General features: G+C 38.3%; 1 protein-coding gene across 9 annotated transcripts in view; it reads right to left on the bottom strand.

The window, feature by feature from the left end:
• The window catches only part of tyn (trynity), a 113,192-nt gene that overhangs the window by 12,424 nt on the left and 79,490 nt on the right, over positions 1–21,278 (bottom strand). For all 9 annotated transcript variants that reach the window (XM_074124756.1, XM_074125058.1, XM_074124671.1 and 6 more), the window contains one exon: positions 10,271–10,346. In XM_074124756.1, coding sequence (XP_073980857.1) covers positions 10,271–10,346 — 76 coding nt within the window. The remainder of the gene's footprint in view (positions 1–10,270; positions 10,347–21,278) is intronic.

The raw sequence follows: 21,278 nt of genomic DNA, 5'->3' as shown, positions 1-21,278 counted from the left end.
TTATTAACCTTATTCGTAATATTCACAACTTCAACAAAAGATGTTAGAGCAATCACCCAGAAGTAAAATTCTTTCACGTTGGATTTTACACACATCAATAGATCTATCTTTAAATCACTTCCGCTTTATAGAGTACATGGAAGGTAAGATAAGAAGAGCTGTTACACGAGAGAATTATATCTTTCTTACTATTGCTCAGAATTAAATGAATTCTTTACCGAATTGTAGAGGATAGTTTGCTCTATAAATGATATAAATAGCAATGTTTTAGTGCTAATAGTTAATGAGATATAGAAGGTTAAATTTTGGTGGGTTTTAACTTCCTTCAAATTTTAAATCTTTATATCTCTCATTCTATTGCTCAGATTTTAATGCATTCTTCACCGAATTGTACAGAATAGTTAGCTCTATAACTGATAGAAATTGCAATGTTCTAGTGCTAATAGTTATTGAGATATAGAAGGTTAAATTTTGGTGGGTTTTAACTTCCTTCAAATTTTAAATCTTTATATCTCTCATTCTATTGCTCAGATTTTAATGCATTCTTCACCGAATTGTGGGGATAAGGTAGCTCTGTGACTGTTATAAATTTCAATGTTCTAGTGTATGTAGGTAATGAATGAGATATGTAAGGCGGATTTCGGCAGAAAAGATTTTTTTGAGAAAAACGACCAAAACGTTCTATTTGCGAAAAATCCTTTTTTTTTTATTTTTGTATTGTTTTTAGGTGTTGCTGATATTGTGTATATTCTGTGTGAACTCTTTTTAAAAATTTGTCCCTGATCCCAACAGGGATCCTTTTTCAGAGTATTTAAGAGATGACTATCAAATGAGAACAAAAAAAAAAAAAAAATATGAAAAAGAAAAATTGTTTTCCTAATTTTGTTTCTATCTCGCTAAAGGACAAGCAAGAAGGCATGCTACAACTCGTTGATGGTAATTGACACCTCAGTTATATCTAAACAAAAAAACTGACAATGGAGTTCACTAATTGAGGTGTTTTTTTTTCATCGTCCCCAGGGAATTCTCCGAGTGTTGGCATCATCATTAAGATTCCAACGATTAAACCAACCGGATATTCCTACTTCCGCTACTATTAAAAAAATAATGTCCATTAAGTTTCAATTTTTAACTATATTGTTTCATACGCCAAGAGAATAATCGATTAATCACACTGTTAATATCTTCTTTACATCCACTATTAATCATTCTGTACAGATCGGATACTCAATGGTTATTAATATTACCGTTTTCTTCCTAGTTTGTAATAAGAAGTAATATTGCAATCGAATCCAATTTTCTACATCGATTTTTTTTTGTTTGATACCGGAAATAGACATTTAGATATCCGTTGAGCCAAAAAAAGTAGAGATTGAGTTTGCGTGTGAGATTTGAGCTAACGGCTACCATGATTTCCTCTTTAATATGTAGTTAAGTCAGCAGTGGTGGATGATACAGCTGAGTTTATCCGTTGGAGCACACGTTTTAAATATTCTGGACCGTTTTTCACACTTTCATCCATTATCAGAGGTAGAATAATTAGTTTAGGGTTGAGAAAACAACTTACACTTGTTGACTCTCTCAGAACTCATTGCGTACACCGATGGATAAAAACAAATCTTTAAACTTGGTATATTCTTAGAAAATATGTAGATCTATAACCTTTAGTTCAATATTTTTTTTCTAGGCGTGTCCTTTAAAGGGCACTTCTAAGAATGATTAAGTTTTCTTAAGTAAGCAGCCTTTTTTGGCTTAATATTATCTAGACTTTTAACAAAATATTTATACTGCAGACAAAGAAAATCTAGCATGTAATTATCGAGAAAATCTTGGTAAAAGCTCAACAGGAAATTCCGGCAAGTGAGATTTCCGCCAAACTCGGAATTTTACAACTCATTTAAAGTATAGTAATTGCCTATTTTTCCAAGCAGGCTTTACATCCAACAACCAAATTAGGTGTCCTGTACGGAGGCGACTAGCAAACATACTTTACTATAAATATCTCATATTAACCATTAAAGGTATAGACTGGGAATATAGCCTAGTACCGCAATACATCTTAGCTTTGCGGGTCTAGCCTCTAACCGCTCGGTTATCGTGGCGCTTAGCAAACATACTTCACTATAAATTTCTCATATTAGCCATTAAAGGTATAGACTGGGAATATAGCCTAGTACCGCATTACATCTTAGCTTTGCGGGTCTAGCCTCTAACCGCTCGGCTAGCCGTGGCGCCTAGCAAACATACTTTACTATAAATTTCTCATTTTAACCATTAAAGGTATAGACTAGGAATGTAGCCTAGTACCACAATACATCTTAGCTTTGCGGGTCTAGCCTCTAACCGCTCGGCTATCGTGGCGCCTATTTAAAACTCCCTTAATTCTTTGTTAATATTAAATAACTGGTTGGTATGTACATATGGTATTTTAGAGATAACCTACAAAGAGGTAAACCAAAATAACCTGCTCCCTCAGAAGAGTTTTTAAATTGAATTTCCCCTCCCCCACCAAATTGTTAAAAAAGAAAAAAACACTTTTAGTGTGCAATTAATTGACCAAAAAAGAAAACCTAACAGGTGATTTTCATGGGAGAAAAATCAGTACAGTAGTATTTCTCGTTAAGGGTGCCTTAGTCCCTAATTTTCCGATGGGTCTCATTAGGGTATTATGGGTTTTCTACGATCATTCGTGATTGGGCACGTACTTATTACGCATAGACCACTTTCAGACAACCACTTCATGGTACTCAAAGTATGGGTATTTCCGGTGAAATTTCCACACATAAAATTGTACACAATCGCAATATCTTAGTATTTCCGGTTTAACTCTCGTATAAAAGAAAGTAAAATTGCCGGAAGTGGGTAACAATGTTGATAAAAAAAATTAATAGTAAAGAATAATTCTTCTCAGACTCTTCGGAATTTTGAAATATGTCCAGTTATTTAATATGATAACATTTAAATGAAAAACCCTGAATATTTTCTTGTTTTTTACCATTGATATCCCTAATGAAAAACTAACTGGGAAAATGAGTGCATTGTATTAGAATGAGGCCATATTCACAACGTTTGTTTTTCACAGTTAACAGTTAAGTTTTGGCATGATATTTAATTAGAACAATTAACATTGCAGCAAAATCTCTCAGCTACACATACACCCCCAAAAAAACGCATACATTCACTACTACTAAGTATAAAAAAATAATGCAGGTAATTTAATGTTTACAATAAAATATATATATATAGTTTTCCCAAAGGAAAAAATAGTTTTCCAATTATTCACACATACGTTTACATACATTCACCGTTACGTTTATCACTAACAATCAATAACGGATTTTAGTTTAGGTTTCCACCCGCATTATATAGTCAAATTTTTGGAATAAATACAAATTAATATAATAAAGTTAAAATCACCGAGTTAGCCGATTGGTTAGCTATTTGAACTGCAATACAAAGATGTGTTGCGGGACAGCAGTTCGAATCTATCAAGGCGCCACGAATAGCCGGGCGGTTAGAGGCTAGACCCGCAATGCTAAGTTGTATTGCGGTACTAGGCTATATTCCCAGTCTATACCTTTAATGGTTAATATGAGAAATTTATATTATTATTATTATTATTTATTTATTGCTTTTAAATTTTGTACAATTCATAGCAAGAGTTGGTCTCGGTTACCAATTACTATATATATATATATACAACACACAATAGAATGATACATACAATTTTATAATATATTTGCTAATAATTATACACAATTGAATAACTATGAGAGAGAGTATACAAATAAAAAGAAAGAAAAAGTAAACAAATCTGCGTTTAAAAAACAAACAAATAAGAAATATCAACCCACAAGTATAAATTAATGCATTATAAACATAAAAATATATACTTTTTAATTTACTCAAGTTATCTACAAAAAGGAGATCATCTACTTGGTCTTGAAACTTTACATTCGATCGCACATAACTTCTTAAATAAGTGTTCGGTCGTGACCGAGACCATTCGGCCAGTTTGGCTAGCGTCCGTCTCTCGCGATTCAGCCTCGCGCCCGCGCGCGTACTAATGTACACATCCGCCTTAATTTCCTTCTTTCTACATATTTCTTATCCTCTCAAACTTTCTATATTAACTTGTTGTTTCCGCTTCTATTTCCTTTATTTGTTTTTCTATATTCTAAACCCTTTGCCCCACTACTTCCTTTGGACCATGTGGTCACCTTTCCAGTCTATGCAGTTCCCCGCTGGTCCTTGTTTGGGACGCTTCTCTGCTCACGCTTTAGCAACTCTTAACGCATCTCAACCCGCTTCACTTCCACTGACACCTAACAGTACGCATCATCCGCATCTGAACGCCTCTCCAGAATATCGCTTCACGCATATTCCACCGCTTATAGTGCACTTATTGCACTATTCCCCCTTTACTCTTCCGCTTACCTCATTTCCACTTCCGCTACGCTTCTCTGAGCCTGAGCCCAAATATTGCCTCCCTTTCTCAAAGCTCAACACACACACACTCACACATTTACATAAACATATATACACGCTTCCGCTCCACAGCTTCCTTTCCTCTCATCGCTTCTCAGGCAGCTTATCAACATACCTCACGCACATCGCTCCTTGCAAAGGGTAAGTACCTTCCCCTTTTTCTTTTATTTCTCTTTATTTTTTCTATTCTTCTTTGTCTACTATTATTTCGTACAGCGCCCACTTGGGCACCTTAGCATTTGGGTGTAGGCGGCCACGCGCGCCTACATTTTGGTCCTCCGGGCCGGATATACGCACATATATAGTCCACTTCTTCCGCATCGCTTAATAAAACCCACTATGGCGCCTAAAAAAGGGAAAGGCACTGCGGGTGCATTATCGTTGGTTGCCTTCACTCGCTTAATCAGAGCAACTAAATTGGCCCTGGATCGCCATCTCGAGTACCTTGTCCAACGACTCAGAGTCGCTCCTCTGTCCTCAACGCTCATAGCTTCGATGACGAGATTAGTCGAGACCGACTTCGCCTCCTTCCGAGAGCGAGTTGAGCCGTATCTGGATGCGAACCGGCCTCCTGAGGGCCTCTCGGAATGGCATTTGATAGACGGGTTCCAGCAGGTGCACAATTTATACCTCGAAATTATCGATATCTTTGCGAAGGCTAATTCTGCTTCCTTGGTCACTACGCGGCCATCCACGCCTGCCAGCTCTCCACCGTCGGCAACCCCTGCTTCAACAGCCTCTCCCACGCCTCGCCTTGCTGCATCACTCCCTCCTGCGCTTCCAGCGCACCTGCAGCCTTCAGGTCTTCTCAAGGTCTCTGATGAGGCCGTAGGCATCCCTGCTGCTAGCCCCGGTTCTCCGCGCTCACCTGTTCGCCCCGCTGCCGAGAAGTCACACTCCTCATCTCCTTCACCTCACATTAGTGAGGTTGAGTACCCGTCTCCTCCGCCTTATATTACCAGAGTTAAGTGCGCTTCTCCTCCGCTTCACATCACTGGAACTGAGAACGCTTCTCCTTCGCCTCCTATCAGTAGGGCTGAGTGCTCTTCTATGCCTCATATTCCTGAGGCTGAGGATGTCTCTCCTTCGCTCCCCTTATTTGAGGAGCTGCCCCCCGCATCTCCTCCGTCTTATAGTAGCGGAGTTGAGTGCACTTCTCCTTCACTGTACAACAGTGAAGTTGAATGCTTATCTCCTCCGCCTCATCACACTGAGGCTGAGGGCGCTTCTCCCCCGCAATCACCTTTACTTCCCACTTCGGAGGAGCCGCCTATTACGTCTCCTGCATCTCTTCCGCCTCTTACCGCTCAGGCAGAGGACGCCTTTCCTCCGCAATCAACTTTACTCACTGCCTCTAAGGAGTCACGCCCCGCACCTCCTCCATCTCGCATTAGCGGAGCTGAGTGTGCCTCTCCACACAGTGAGGCTGTGCGCCCACCTCCTCCACTCCATGTCATCCGGGCAGAATGCCCTCCGCCATGCTGCACGGTAAACGCAGAACCTGTCTCAGGTTCCGTGTGTACATCCACAGCAGATGATCCAATTGATAGCGCCTTGCACAGTCTTACCCCGCCTCATCTTCAGGAATGCACCCAGGGGTCGAGCGGACCTGCTAGGCTTTCTGAGCCTCTAGACAATGGGCCTAGACGCCCCGCATCACCTAATTCAACCGCAATGTGTATGTATCAGGAAGCTAAGCCACCAGTCAAGGTGGCTCTAGTGACCACTGCTCCTGAGGACAATATTATTTTCCAGTTCTCTTCATTGCTCCACCGCCAACGCATTACTGCGTATTGTTTACGCTTCGGGTTCAACTGCAGGAACCCCACCACGCCTCGCCATGGTGAGCTATCATCCTTGGAGCTACAAAACGCCTTAAGTCATATCATCCGGGTCATACATGAAGAGTATCCTGCTAAGAAATTACTAGAGGTTCATACTCCTTCCTCTCCGCCTTGCATAGATCTGCAATTAAACCGCTCCTCGAACTCCCAGGATCCGCTGCGCGTACGTGGTCCTCTTACTGATGCACCACTACCCTGCGCGTTTCTCTATTCTATGCGAATGCCCGGGAATCAGTATCGCCCCCGGCTCATTCTTGATGCTACGCTGCACCGTCTGCTTCCCACTGGTGCCTTAGCCCCCAATGCTTTCGTCCACTGCCACTGCGCCATACCGGATGGGCGCAGAGGTAGCTGGCGCTGCATTAACAACTGCAGCCAGTGCTGCCCCGCCACGCTTCACTCCATCACTCCCCCTATGGGTGCCCTCTCGCCTAAGCACATCCTTGCTGTTATGGCCTGCAGGGTGGCCGGTGTCAACCTCACCGGCCCCTTTGCCAGGTTTATCGCGCAATTGCGCAGTGACACATTACCCAAGGGGCATCCAGGATCTTTTCACAGCTTCACCACCTTCGCAGGTTCGCTGAGCAAGAAGGCCTCCGCGCTGTTCACCTCCCCTGTCACCGCTGCCTCTCAACGCTTTGTTGCCCCACGTAGCTTACCCTTCACGATGTGTTCCGATATCAAAACTAATTTCGTGTACGCACAAAACTCACTGCGCGAGCTGGGAAATCACCTCCATCATCCGCAACTTACTTTAACCATGAGGTACACTCCCCCTGCCACAGTGAATGGCGGGCGGGTATATCCCTCGCAAGTCTGCAGTGTGGGCGACATGAAAGAGGCTCCATCTCAGTCCACGAAGCTCCTCACGCTATCAGTGATCTCCGCTTCTCATGTGAGAGATTGTTAAACATGGTGTTCAGGGTCGAGACCATCCGTAACTCCCCACCGCTAAGCGCTCCATCCTCGGATCGAGCCGCTTCTAAACCCAAGACTCCAGGACCACACTGGTTGCCTTCTCTAACTGCATCTCAAGGACGAGCCCCCTCTACGGTCCATCCCGATCGCATCCGCCAGGAGAATCTCCGTAACCTTATCCCGCAGGCCTTCGGGAACCTTTCCCCGCTTCCGCAGTGGTTCAAACAGCCACGTACTACCGCCAACCGCTTCAGGGGTCACCCGCCGCATCTAGGCCAGACTCCGCTCCTCGCTCATGTCAAATTCACTGAAGCCAAGCCTTCAGGGCGGGCGGGATGTTCGGTCGTGACCGAGACCATTCGGCCAGTTTGGCTAGCGTCCGTCTCTCGCGATTCAGCCTCGCGCCCGCGCGCGTACTAATGTACACATCCGCCTTAATTTCCTTCTTTCTACATATTTCTTATCCTCTCAAACTTTCTATATTAACTTGTTGTTTCCGCTTCTATTTCCTTTATTTGTTTTTCTATATTCTAAACCCTTTGCCCCACTACTTCCTTTGGACCATGTGGTCACCTTTCCAGTCTATGCAGTTCCCCGCTGGTCCTTGTTTGGGACGCTTCTCTGCTCACGCTTTAGCAACTCTTAACGCATCTCAACCCGCTTCACTTCCACTGACACCTAACAGTACGCATCATCCGCATCTGAACGCCTCTCCAGAATATCGCTTCACGCATATTCCACCGCTTATAGTGCACTTATTGCACTATTCCCCCTTTACTCTTCCGCTTACCTCATTTCCACTTCCGCTACGCTTCTCTGAGCCTGAGCCCAAATATTGCCTCCCTTTCTCAAAGCTCAACACACACACACTCACACATTTACATAAACATATATACACGCTTCCGCTCCACAGCTTCCTTTCCTCTCATCGCTTCTCAGGCAGCTTATCAACATACCTCACGCACATCGCTCCTTGCAAAGGGTAAGTACCTTCCCCTTTTTCTTTTATTTCTCTTTATTTTTTCTATTCTTCTTTGTCTACTATTATTTCGTACAGCGCCCACTTGGGCACCTTAGCATTTGGGTGTAGGCGGCCACGCGCGCCTACAATAAGTGTCCCTAAAGAAAGATAATACAGTACACTCTAACAAAAAATGTGCAAATTCATCTTTAGAACATTTACATAAAGAACAAACATTGTCAGGATTGAAGCTATGAACAGTTCCATTTAGATAAATTCTAGGTTTGATTTTGCTCATTAGGCGGATTTGTGACAAAGTCCGAATAAATTTAGGATGGTTCTGAGAAATTTATAGTAAAGTAGGTTTACTTGTAGCTGCCGTAAAAGACACCTAATTTGATAGTTGGACGTAAAGCTCACCTGAAAAATTAGGCATTACTTTACCTTTATTGTTTACTTTTATTATCAAGACTTTAGCTTTGAGTTTTTATCTGATTGATTCATGAATTTGCTTGGATATTATCTCAACCTAAAAAAGGTAGTAAAATTTAAAACCTGCGTGGGCATTATACTTTCTATAATTTAATTTATAAATCTTCACGATTTAGTTAAGCCATTACTTTCAACATGCTGTCCAGGTCGTGCTATCTGCATATATATTACAAAGTTTGCATTTCTTAGGATTGAAAATTTATGCATTTCCGGTAGATATTACCTCTTTTAAGTTGAAAAAAAAAGAAGTTAAAAAACACTATAATCAGTGTAGATATGTAAAGCACTCAGAACTGGCGCATTTACGAAGCTAAAGACCAATAAATAGCGGAACATGTACAGTTATGGAATTACCGTCTACGCACAAATTAACTAATTACCAGCGTAACTAATCACCTCCTCGCATGAAGATATCTCCAGCTCTCCATGAAATATGAATCTCAGTATCTCTCCCCCTGTTAGAGATTCAGACATTTCGTGCGGGGAAATAGTAGGTAATAAGTGGACTCTAGTCATTAGATAATACGTTGCTTTCTCTGGTGAAGGTTTTCTTTGCGGTGGTTCAGGAATATTATAAGCATCATTCTCATAGAAACCCTTAGATCACCAACTGACATCAGAAGAAGGAAAGCACCACTTTTGAGGGATGCTTAAAGTTGTGAACCCTTAAAAAGAAATTCCTGGGGAGATTTATCAAGTCAAAGTAAAACGTCCGACTACCAAATTAGGTGTCGCAGACGGAGGCGACTAGCAAACATACTTTACTATAAATTTCTCATAATAACCATTAAAGGTATAGACTGAAAATATAGCCTAGTACCGCAATTCACCTTAGCTTTGCGGGTCTAGCCTCTAACCGCTCTGCTATCGTGGCACCTAGCAAACATACTTTACTTAAATTTCTCATATTAACCATTAAAGGTATAGACTGGGAATATAGCCTAGTACCGCATTACATCTTAGCTTTGCGGGTCTAGCCTCTAACCGCTCGACTAACGTGGCGCCCTAAGTAAAAGTAACCCAATTTTGAGTGAATTTCAAACAAAAAGCAGCTTGAAAGAAAAATCACTTAACTAAAGTTTTCGCGATATGAAATGGAGGAAGTAAAAATATGATCAATCAGCATTGTGACATCATCAATGTCTTGTAGATTGAATGCCTTCTCCTGATCGCATACCAAATCCCTCACCAGATTCCATCATAGTTCTGCGGCTCCAACCGTTTTCTAACTGACCATTTCCCTACATAGTTGTGTGTTTCTTAGGCTATATAACTGACAGCATTGTTTAGTGAAGAAGGGTGTGTGTGTGAGAGAGAGAGAGAGAGAGAAAAGGAACTCTGATGAGGAACAATGGCAGCAAAGAATCTTCTGGCTATCTCTTTGCTTCGTAACGGTTTTTTGTACGACCATTCAACTTTCTTACCCTCGGTAACTATTGTAACATCCTAAACAACGAATTTACAGAATCGTCACAGTTGAATGGAAAAAAAAAATTACGTTTTCTTCAGCAATGTAGGGTGGTTACACAAACAAAACATGGGGAAGAGAAATTAAAATTTAACTTACCTATCGAAGAGGCTGCGGACGCAATATGCGATAATATATAAAATCCTAATATTCTTAACGCTAAGGCGCCCTCCATCTGCAAAACAGAGAAACATAATTAATTTAAAAATAAGACTAAGGAGAAGAAAACAATTTATTTGGCAAAATTGTAGGAGCAAAAATAAATTCAGGTTCTTTAATTCAGGACACAATCCTTAATTCCTTAACCATGACTAAATGCCACCAAAAAAAAGAAGTCAAAAATCTGGCAGCTACGCTAAGATTCTTGTAAAGAGCGTGGCATGACTATGAATTAGAAAAATAAACCTACTGCCTCCTAAAAATACGTGGCCTGCATCAAGAATCTTTAGATTTTACGAATCTGTTTTTTATAAGACTGCCCAACTAGATTGATTTTATTCTAGAACCTGTCGCGATGAAACCTTAACCTTTTTTTCTTACAATGGTAAGTAGATCATGTCGGATCAAAGTAAAAGAGTTAAGCTTTCATCATAAATAAAAGTTCTTTGTATTCCTTGAATTGGACGGAAACAAGATCTCTCATAATACAATAATCAAAAGGAAGTTGACGCTTGGGATTACCTTTTACTTAGGAATAAACCCACAAGAAGGAGTTGGCTAGCCATTCTTCAGGTCATTGCAGGATACATGCGAGTATCCTAGCTAACAGGAGCGGGTCTAGTGGCCAAGAGCGTGGCTTTGCAAGTGGGAGATCCCAGTTCGAATCCCGCGTATGACTACTTATTTATTTGTTAGACAAAAATTGTTTATAGTAATGTTTGCTAGTCGCCCCCGTCCACGACACCTAATTGGTAGTTGGCCGTTAAGCCCCACCTAAAACAAATAGGCGATTACTTGACTTGGCTTGACTTTACTATCCTAGCTAACAACTCAATCGAAAATCAACATTAAGAAGTGGCAGATGCTTGCAATTACTAGAGTTAAAAGAAACCCACAGATTTTAACTCGTCATCAACCTCGTTTGATGACGCAAACAAATTCACAAAATACGTATTGTAACGGGAGGAGTTGGAGAGGAGGCCAAATCTGACCTTCATCTCCAAGGCGGTGTCTCCTGAGGTATGAGGATCCTCTTAGAGTCGGCATTTTGTCCACTCTGCCACCTTGTAGATTAGAGATGGGCAAAAAGAGCTGTACTCAAGTTGTCGGGGGAAGATGTTTGGGTTCGAGTAGAAGGTATGGTGGCTAGATAGTGGTTATCTAAGACTGACGTTTCTTTCTTCACCTGGAACTTTAGCACAATCTATTCTGAAACATGAATGGCAAAGGGATGCAAGTGTCGAGAAAAGAGAGCCTTCGAAGCAACAGGCTTTCTCTCAATATAGCCTATATGGTACAATAAGCCTGTATCTTTATGGTAGTTGCTCACTGTAGTTAGCCTAGCCTTTGATGCCTTCATTTCAAGAGCGTCGCGGAAAACTGAAAAAGAAAATCCATCATCGAAGGTCCACCAGTTTTCTTTTCATCATTAAAAATACTCTCTAATATTAACCAGCAATCACTCAACACAACTAAGCCTAGGCAAGAATTTTGTTGTAATAATGGGCAAAGTTAGTAAAACCCAAGCAGTTCGTGTGAGAAGGTGACTTTAACGCTTACTCCTTTTAACATTGCATTTTCTTTGGAGATAATTTGAGGCTTTTAATACAAGAATACTTATTTCCTTTACACTGGAAGAACACCATTTCCGGTAGGTATATATTTCTTATTATTTCCTGGTTTTGTAGACCATAACAATAATCTCTTAGTTAATTCGTTTGAACCACCACTAGATACACAAAGTATTTCAATTGTTCTGGGATATAATATTGTTCCCAAGATTAGCGTTGATTTCTTATAATTTTTTTTTGAAATTTATTAACTTTAAAACAACTTATTATAACCATATTTGCAGAGCACTAAATTGGTAGTTGAAGGCTATTGTCTAGTTGCTAGGCCTATTGCAAAGTTATCTACATCATCTCACAAGAAAGTTCTAATATAAACACTCACAAGACTTCCTTTTTACTCTTAGAGATTTAAGACGCGCAAACATTTAAGGCTAACAGCGCCCGGAAACTTCTTAGAACATTGACATCTTCCGGAATGTGTTTTCTGTAACAGACAAACCACACAGTGTTCTTTCTTTGGTGTAGATCTGTAGCTAGCTGAATTGAACCTTTTAGACTTTCACGTGGAAGTAAAATGCTTTAATCACCTACTTAACCCCTTAATGCACAGTTTTTTTGAAAAAACCGCTATATTTTATATTTGATTAAGTAATTGTTAGAGCTTACAATCCCATGTAAATGATAAATATCTATAAAACGATTGCTTTTCTTTGCTTTCACATTATTTTCAATTCTCAATTATATTCGAGAGTGAAAAATTATAGTAGCATAAAGTGCAACGCGCTCGAATTATCTCGAGTGTGCACAGTTTGGCCAGTTTAGCGCGCTCGAGTTAACTCGAGTGTGCACGTTAAGGGGTACATCTTGTTCTGAACGAGTAAAATTATTCGCCTATTGCACAAAAAAAGCCTGTTCTTTATTCAGGATAATTATTAGGCAATTCCATGTGTGCTGTGCCTACAACAACTTCCAGTCACTGTAAGGATAAGTTAGTGTTAAAAAAAGTAAAGTAATCGCCTATTTTTTCAGGCGGGGCTTAACGTCCAAGCGACAACGGGTGTCGTGGAAGGAGGCGGCTAGTAAACATACTTTACTGTAAATTTCTTTTATTAACCATTAAAGGTATAGGCAGGGGAATATAGCCTAGTACCGCAATACATCTTAGCTTTGCGGGTGCTTCTAACCGCTCGGCTATCGTGGCGACTAGCAAACATACTTTACTGCAAATTTCTCATATTAACCATTAAAGGTATAGACTGGGAATATAGCCCAGTACCGCAATACATCTTAGCTTTGCGGGACTAGCCTATAACCGCTCGGCTACCGTGGCGCCCTACTGTAAGGATGATCAATCTCAGATTCTAGCAAGAATTAGAAGCTAAACAAGTTGTATTGCTGCCAGCAGATTCACGGTATTGTAGACCTTTTTTTTTAAACCAAAACCCTAATGGAATTTAAACTAACTTCAGAGAATAGAACTTCTAGTCTGCTGATATTGACCAAAAAAGCCTACAGTCTGGATAAGCTAATTTGAAGAAAAAAAAAAATTTCTTCCTAATCTGGTGACCGCGAACAATGAGAATTGCCGTTGTAAACAGAAAATAGTAACTCTGCCCATGAACATAAGCTGCATGAACGTAAAGCTTAAGGTAAACAGGTAGACAAACATAATTATAATTAAAGCGGATACAAGTGCAAGAACTAAGTTCTATTCTTGGACAATAAACTAACGAGTTAAACTGTTCATGGCCGCATTTCTTAAATATTACACAGCTGTACGTAGAGTCAAGGCCATTCGTCTTAAGTGATGTTCTCTCTCTCTCTCAGATCAACACTGCAGGTAGTGGTCTTAAGAGTACGGCGTGCTTGTGTGCAAGCACACATATGTGGGTATTATTAACATACAAGCATGACGTGTACAATAGATTTCACTAGACTTCTGGAGATTCGCTCTAGTTGTTTCCAATAGCAAAGAACACGCCCATTGTTTAATACGTGGGTTTAGTAGCCAGCCAACTTGCATCGCAAAACTTGAACACCTTAAACTAGATCGTGGGTATAACAACAGCAAGATGTATCGATCAAAAGAGAGAAAAAAAGGAAGGAATATAAAAGAAGAGATAACGATCTAAAGAATAAAATAGAAGTATGACGAAAAAGATCTCTGAAGAGTGTGCCCAGTTTGTTTTCTTTAGTTGTGACTAAAAAGACATTTTTATTTATTTTATATTTACAGGCAAGTAGGTCGCACAAACTAATTTCACTCATAACCTACTTCCGGTATTTTCTACATCGTGTCAACAAAAAAAAAACAACAACAACTTTTGAGCAATCTTGAGTTTTATTCCTCGAGTTTCCACTAATTATGGGTTTCCGTCTATCTACATACAGACAAACCAACAATTTAGGACAAAATTGAGGTTCCGCAACAATTGTGGCCAAATTAATGCTTTGTTTTACGGACCAATTAGCTGCTAATGGATTTAAATTAATAAATGAAAAATAATTTCTAAATTTCTTGTGAAACAACAGACCGGAAGTGTCACTTTCCCTGAATAGAATTTTCTGTCTTTTTTTAATATTTCCTTAAAAAAGACACGATTTTATGTTAACTTTATGATAATGGTTAATATGAGAAATTTGCAGTAGAGTATGTTTGCTAGTCGCCACGGTAGCCGAGCGGTTAGAGGCTAGACCCGCAATGCTAAGTTGTATTGCGGTACTAGGCTATATTCCTAGTCTACACCTTTAATGGTTAATATGAGATATTTATAGTAAAGTATGTTTGCTAGTCGCCTCCGTACAGGACACCTAATTTGGTTGTTGGATGTAAAGCCTGCTTGGAAAAATAGGCAATTACTTTAGTTTTTTACTTAAAGTACGATATGTTTCAGTGTTTAGAGAAAACGTTTGTAAGTTTGTACTTTGAGAATAGTAGGTATTTGAGAAGAGAGAAAGTCGTATGACTCGAGTGAAAATTTATATTTTCGAGAAAATATGTGGTACTTCCGGTTGAGGTTTAACTTATTGCCATAAGTTTCAGAGTTTTAAGAGAATAGGTTTTTTTTTTCCAGTTTTTTCAAAGTCAAATCTAAGAACGGGCGATGTGACACATCAGCTAAAGAAATATCGAACTAGTATCGATTGTTATTTACTCGATTTTTTTTTACTCCTCTTTAAAAAAAATAGTAAAAAAATGATATATAACCCACACAATTCTACCAACCTTTAAACCAGCCAGATGTTATCTAAACAGCTCTATAGAAGCGATACTAGTTCATTTAAGCTTGCTGGCCGAGAAATGATAAGATGATAGTAATTGCCGTTGTACAAAAAAAATTGCTTCAATTGGTTCAGGATGATTATTTTTAAAGATCTCAATTTCTGACTAGACAGACTATTTTTACAAAGAAAAAAAAAATTTATTGTTCTAGTAACCTCGGGAGGAGGTTACACCCACTCTTTGTCACTTTGTTGATTCGATATGACTGTCATATCGATGGTGAAAACACCCAGACTAAAAATAACTCTTTTTTTCCGCATAGAAGAGAAGAATAAATAAAGTCTTGCTTTTTTTGCAAGCTCTCTCTGTGTATGTGTAATTTCTAATGTAAAAGAGAAGTCGTACACTCTCCCTTGAAACAGTTTCATGAGATCATTAATTAAATGTAATAGCTAAAATTTATATTACGAGGCAAATCAATGATCCGGAAATAGCTCTATACCGAATAGTTTTGTATCTGTGTTCGTTTTTATTTTTATGTTTTGATAATGGCTTTAATGATTTTTCTAAAATATATATTTGCTAATAATAGTTTGTTTACAATAATGCATACATTTTTAAGAACAAAATTTCAAGATGTATGAATATCAGTCCAACGGAAGTATATCGTATTCTTTTTTTTTTTTTTGAGTTTTCTATAATTTCCCAGGCCTCTGCCTAAGAGTTTCATTTATTTATTTATTCCAAAGAGTACATAAATAATTCTAGGCCCATTACTTTGTAGACTTTTTTCCTCTTATTATCATTTTGGTGCTACAATCCTATAGTAAGATCTGGGGACCTTATTCTTCCGTATCTTCAGCTTTTTGCCTCCGCCTTCTGACCACTGCCTTCAGCAGCAGATCGCTTTCTGCGTCATCCAACCATCTTTTTTCGTGTGCCTCCTCTCCGGATGTCCATATAAAACTTTACTTGGTACTCACTCGGTGTTGAGGCATTCGTTCACATGAACTGAACCATCTTAATCATCCATTTCTTGATCCAAGAAACTGGAGTGGGGTTCTGCGTATAGTTTTTTAAGTTCTTCATTTCTGCCGGATCTTTCATTCTTCTTCTTCTTAAATGGTGCTACAACTCATGACGAGTCTTGGCCTCCTCAAGACGTGCCCGACCAACGTCTCTTTCCTGTTTCAGAATCCTAACATAGATGCAGCATCCTTTGCCACACTATCCTCCCTAAGCACAGCTTAGGTCTGCCTACTCTCCTGGATCTCCTTGCATGTTTCCTTCCAGCACTTCCTTAGAAATCTCATCTTCACTCATCCTGGCTTCACTGTCCTGCCCATCGCAGCCTACCAAGTTTTATTGTTTTCACTATATCAGGATCCGTGAACAGAGCGTACAATTCCTACTTCTCCAATTTGGTCCATCGCGTGTAGGACCATAGATTCTACGGAGTACCTTCCGTTCAAAAAGCAAAAGGGCCCGGTCATCTGCCTTCTTTCATCTTGTTCTTTCTTTCATCTTTCATTCAACGGTGAATTTATCTCTTAGAAAATATAGTGGGAGCTTTGACGTCAAATATCCTTTAGGTGAAAATTGTAAGATTCAATAAAATGTTCACACATAAAATACGCTAAGAGAAGCCGTGTCTGTCAGTTCTTACCACATTTTTTGTTTTTTGTTTTAAAGAAATGTACACTTACAACTCTAACACTTGCGGTACATAAAATAATAAATCACATTAATATTTTTATAATGTAATAACATTAAAAGAAAAAAAAATATTAATGTTTGAAAAGGCACCATAAACATAAGATTTTTATTGTGGCATATAATGTACTGTTTCAATGATTGTACGATACTATGCACAGTCAAAAGAAAACATAACATAGAAGTAGGCAATAATCGTTGAACTTAAAGCGTAGCAACATAGAAGAGAGACATGACAGTAAAAGACGAAAGAAAGGTCTTGGTACACAACATTAGGGAGCAAAACCGGTTCTAGAATTTAACAGCAACTGTTTGCACTGCTCTTGCTTGTTTCTTTTTTATTTGGTTATTAATTCTTAAGATTTATGATGTCAGAATCTATTGAATGTATTGTTGATTGTAGAAAGAATATTATTATTGATTTTGAAACCAATGAAATCGTTTTATTTTTCTAGAAAATTGTTCGAAACACTTTTTCTTTTTTGAAAAAATTGCAAAACCTTGAGACTTGTAATAAGAAAAATTCAGATACTACACTTTGATCTTAGCCAAAAGGACGAGAAGCGATAAAACTCAAGTATTTAATATGTATAACTTTTTTACTAAAGCATTGAGACAACGTTGTGCTTTGCTACAAGAGTAATGTCCAGTCTGTGCTCACTAGAACTACAGTGTTACTTTACTTTAGTCGGTAATGCGAACGAATAATTTGTGATTTTGTACTGCCTAGATTCCTGTTTATTATCATAATGTTGATGTTGTTTCCCTGAGCTACCTCTATTTTGTTTCCTTTTGAATATGAGCAAAAGAAATTTTCGTTTTTCTTTTTAAATTCACCTACAGTTTTATTATGTATAATTTCAGTACAAGTTCGTTTATTTTAATTACTTTTGTATCTTAATTCTTATAGTACATAAAAGGCCAACTCTTTCTGTAACATGCTACTTTGTATAAATACAAAAATAAATAAATAATAAGAAAAATTCACAGGGAAATTTTTACGCCATATTGTTTTTCACTCACCCTCATTAATAAAATATTGAGTCTAGAGGGTTGACCTGATGAAAGATAACTTGTTTGCTGGGGGTGATGGGAGGGGGAAGGTTCACCGTTATAATCTGACCACTATAACCTGACCTTTTTCAATCATACAGCTACCTTTATCGGATCTATCATCGATCTATCTGTCTATCGATCTGTCTATCTAATTCCATTCATACATCCGTCACGATTCTTATTATCAAAATCACAAACGATTATAAACAATTTTTTCTTTGATTGTAACCATGAATGGATAATTTACATACATTTACAGAAACCAAAACCAACTGTAAGAATTTAATCATTTATTACTTTAAAAAATATTCTTATTATAATGTCCACTCAGTCATAATTATTACAGATTATAGTAAACAATAAAGTACCGTTGAATTTTTTTATGTAGAACAATAAAGTGGCACCAAGGTAGCCGAGCGTTTAGAGGCTAGACCCGCAAAGCTAAGATGTATTGCGGTACTAGGCTATATATCCAGTCTATACCTTTAATGGTTAATATGAGAAATTTGCAGTAAAGAATGTTTGCTAGGCGCCACGATAGCCGAGCGGTTAGAGGCTAAACCCGCAAAGCTAAGATGTATTGCGGTACTAGGCTATATATCCAGTCTATACCTTTAATGGTTAATATGAGAAATTTTGCAGTAAAGTATGTTTGCTAGTCGCCTCGGTAGCCGAGCGGTTAGAGGCTAGACCCGCAAAGCTAAGATGTATTGCGGTACTAGGCTATATTCCCCAGTCTATACCTTTAATGATTAATATGAGAAATTTACAGTATAGTATGTTTGCTAGTCGCCTCCGTCCACGACACCTAATTTGGTAGTTGGACGTAAAGAGAGCGGAGAGAGAAAAAATGTTGATCAATAACTTTTATCTGAATAGATTTTCTTCGAAAATTCTGTGGAGCATTTTGGAGAGAGTAGAGAGTGTATTAAAAGTGCCATTTCGGTGTAATGTACAGTTTTGCTGTTATTAACAAATATTACGTAAAAATCGGAAGAAAACTTTATAGGTTAGAACCCTAAGTAAGAGAAAGTACAGTTCAAACCAAATTTTTTTGTTTTAAAAGGAAATAATTTTTCTAGTTCACTACTGTTTCATAACACTCAAAATGAAACTTCCTGTTTCATTATTATTATTATTATTATTATTTGTCATCATTACGACGTTGATTATGAGAATCATCCTTCCTTTCCACAATAAATGGCTAAATTTAATTAACTCTAACCTAATTGTTGGTGTATAACAGAATTCTCGCTCTAGAATGTAATTCTATAGCTCTAACGGCACTCTGATTACACATCTAACCGAGAAGAATTGTACTGCACTCTGCATCAAACTCACTTCGGCCATTGTAGTCGAAAAGAGAGAGAGACAGAGAGAGTGAGAGCGAGTGAGATAGAGGCTCTTTTTCTCCCAAAGGATCATCTTTCTGCTAGCTAATGGATTCATTTAATTTTAATTCTTCTTTTGTTTTTATTTCAATCTGTTACAGATTTTTTTTTTTTAAACCAAAATTAGGGGAAGATAATAATGTTATTCCATAAAAAGATTCCGAGACTTCTGAGTGGTGGGTGAACGAAATCCAGTCCAAACAAATGGAACAGGTTAAAATCACAGAAGAATTACACTACAGGTCAAATTCAGTCCTCAAGTCAGTCTCATTGGCAGCTCATACGTTACCTCCTCTTAACCCTTCATTGAGTCCTTTGGGGGGGGGGGGGTAATTATGGCCTCAGGGCGCACTAAATCCACCCCGTATTACAAGAACCAGGGACTTTCCCACCAGCCACCAGTCTTTGTTGCTGAATGAACTCTTCTGGCCGCCGGAGGGCTCTCAACCACGCGTTTTGTATAAATCATAAAATCTTTCACTCAGCAAGAGTTGCAGAAAAATGAAAAAAAAAAAGGTGGAAATCTACGACTCGTTCCACCAATTTGACGAAGAATCAAAATCCCATAATCGTTCTGTCAAAGAAAGAAAGAGCTTAGACCGTTAAAGTCACCGATGGAAAATAATACCTTAAATAGAACTATAAATACCATTTTACCAACTACCAAATATCAGGTTCCATCAAGTCTTTAAATAAAATCCTTTGATCTGATTATGCAAATAAGTTGAAAATAAATAAATAAATAGGATATATAAGGAAGTATCGAATCAACTTCGCCTGGAAGACATCAACACTGGAGGTGTTGAAAGAATTTCAGTTGCTTACATAAAGAAATTCTAAAGGATTTATTTTTAAACTTTATTTCAAATGAGTTTAAGCCATTTAAATGATAAGTACACTTCGAAAATTAAAACAAGAAATTGACAAACGTCACTATTACGTGATAAATCTAGTAGTGAAGTGTTACAAATCTTTAAAAATAAAAAATTTAAAATAACGGTTCACGTATATGTACATATGTATGTTTTGTTTTTATGTTATTTTCTTTACTCACTTGACAGTTATTTTTAAAATAATACCATTCTGATTTATACAGAATTAACATCACACGGAACGCGTAATTTGTTGTAGGCACTGCATAGTTTTAGGTGTGTTTCTTATTTCTTATAACTTCTTCTTAGTTCTGGTAAACAGGAAGTGGAAGTGACGTAGTATTCTTTATAATTGAATTTTCATGGAAGGGGGGAACATATGTTTTAATTTACCCTGAAGTGATTCCACTTTCTCTTGACTTGTAAGAGAAATGATCTCATTTTTTTAAGGGCATCTCTTGAGAGAGTTGGCTGGTGGGTTTCTCTCAAATGCGTCATATCTGTTTAAGTACTGTCCTAACACTTATTTACTGTTAAGGAGAATAAAAATTCCAAGTTCGAAGAATAATCCTACTTCCTTGTATTCTGTAGCTAACGTTTATTTGAAACATTCTTCGAAACAAATAAAATCAATTAAGATCGATAGCTTTTCGAGGAAGAGATGATTATTCTCTCCATCTAAAGGTCGTTTCTGTATATTGTTTGTCCTGCCTCTTTCATAATATTAAAAAGAATACAAACGTGGAACTAATACTAAATAGATTTTCAGTATTTCAACATTTTCTCGTCAACAGCAATAAATGATTATACAAAATTTTAAATTACTCCGTTCAGTCAACAGCCTCTAAATACTAACATATTCCTTAGGGAGTTTGAGGGACCTGGACGAATAGCAATAAGTAAAGTAAAAAAGAAAACGTAAAGTAATTGCCTATTTTTTCAGGTGGGCTTTACTTCCAACTACCAATTAGGTGTCGTGGACGGAGGCGGCTAGTAAACATACTTTACTATAAAGTTCTCATATTAACCATTAAAGGTATAGACTGGGAATACGTATAGCCTAGTACCGCAATACATCTTAGCATTGCGGGTCTAGCCTCTAACCGCTCGGCTACCGTGGCG

The sequence above is a fragment of the Rhodnius prolixus genome, unplaced genomic scaffold (assembly GCF_049639745.1).
Source record: "Rhodnius prolixus isolate KJV_2025 unplaced genomic scaffold, Rpr scaffold_1, whole genome shotgun sequence".
Lineage (NCBI taxonomy): Eukaryota > Metazoa > Arthropoda > Insecta > Hemiptera > Reduviidae > Rhodnius > Rhodnius prolixus.
Note: the sequence above shows the minus strand (reverse complement) of the source record. Positions and strands in the feature narration are given on the sequence as shown.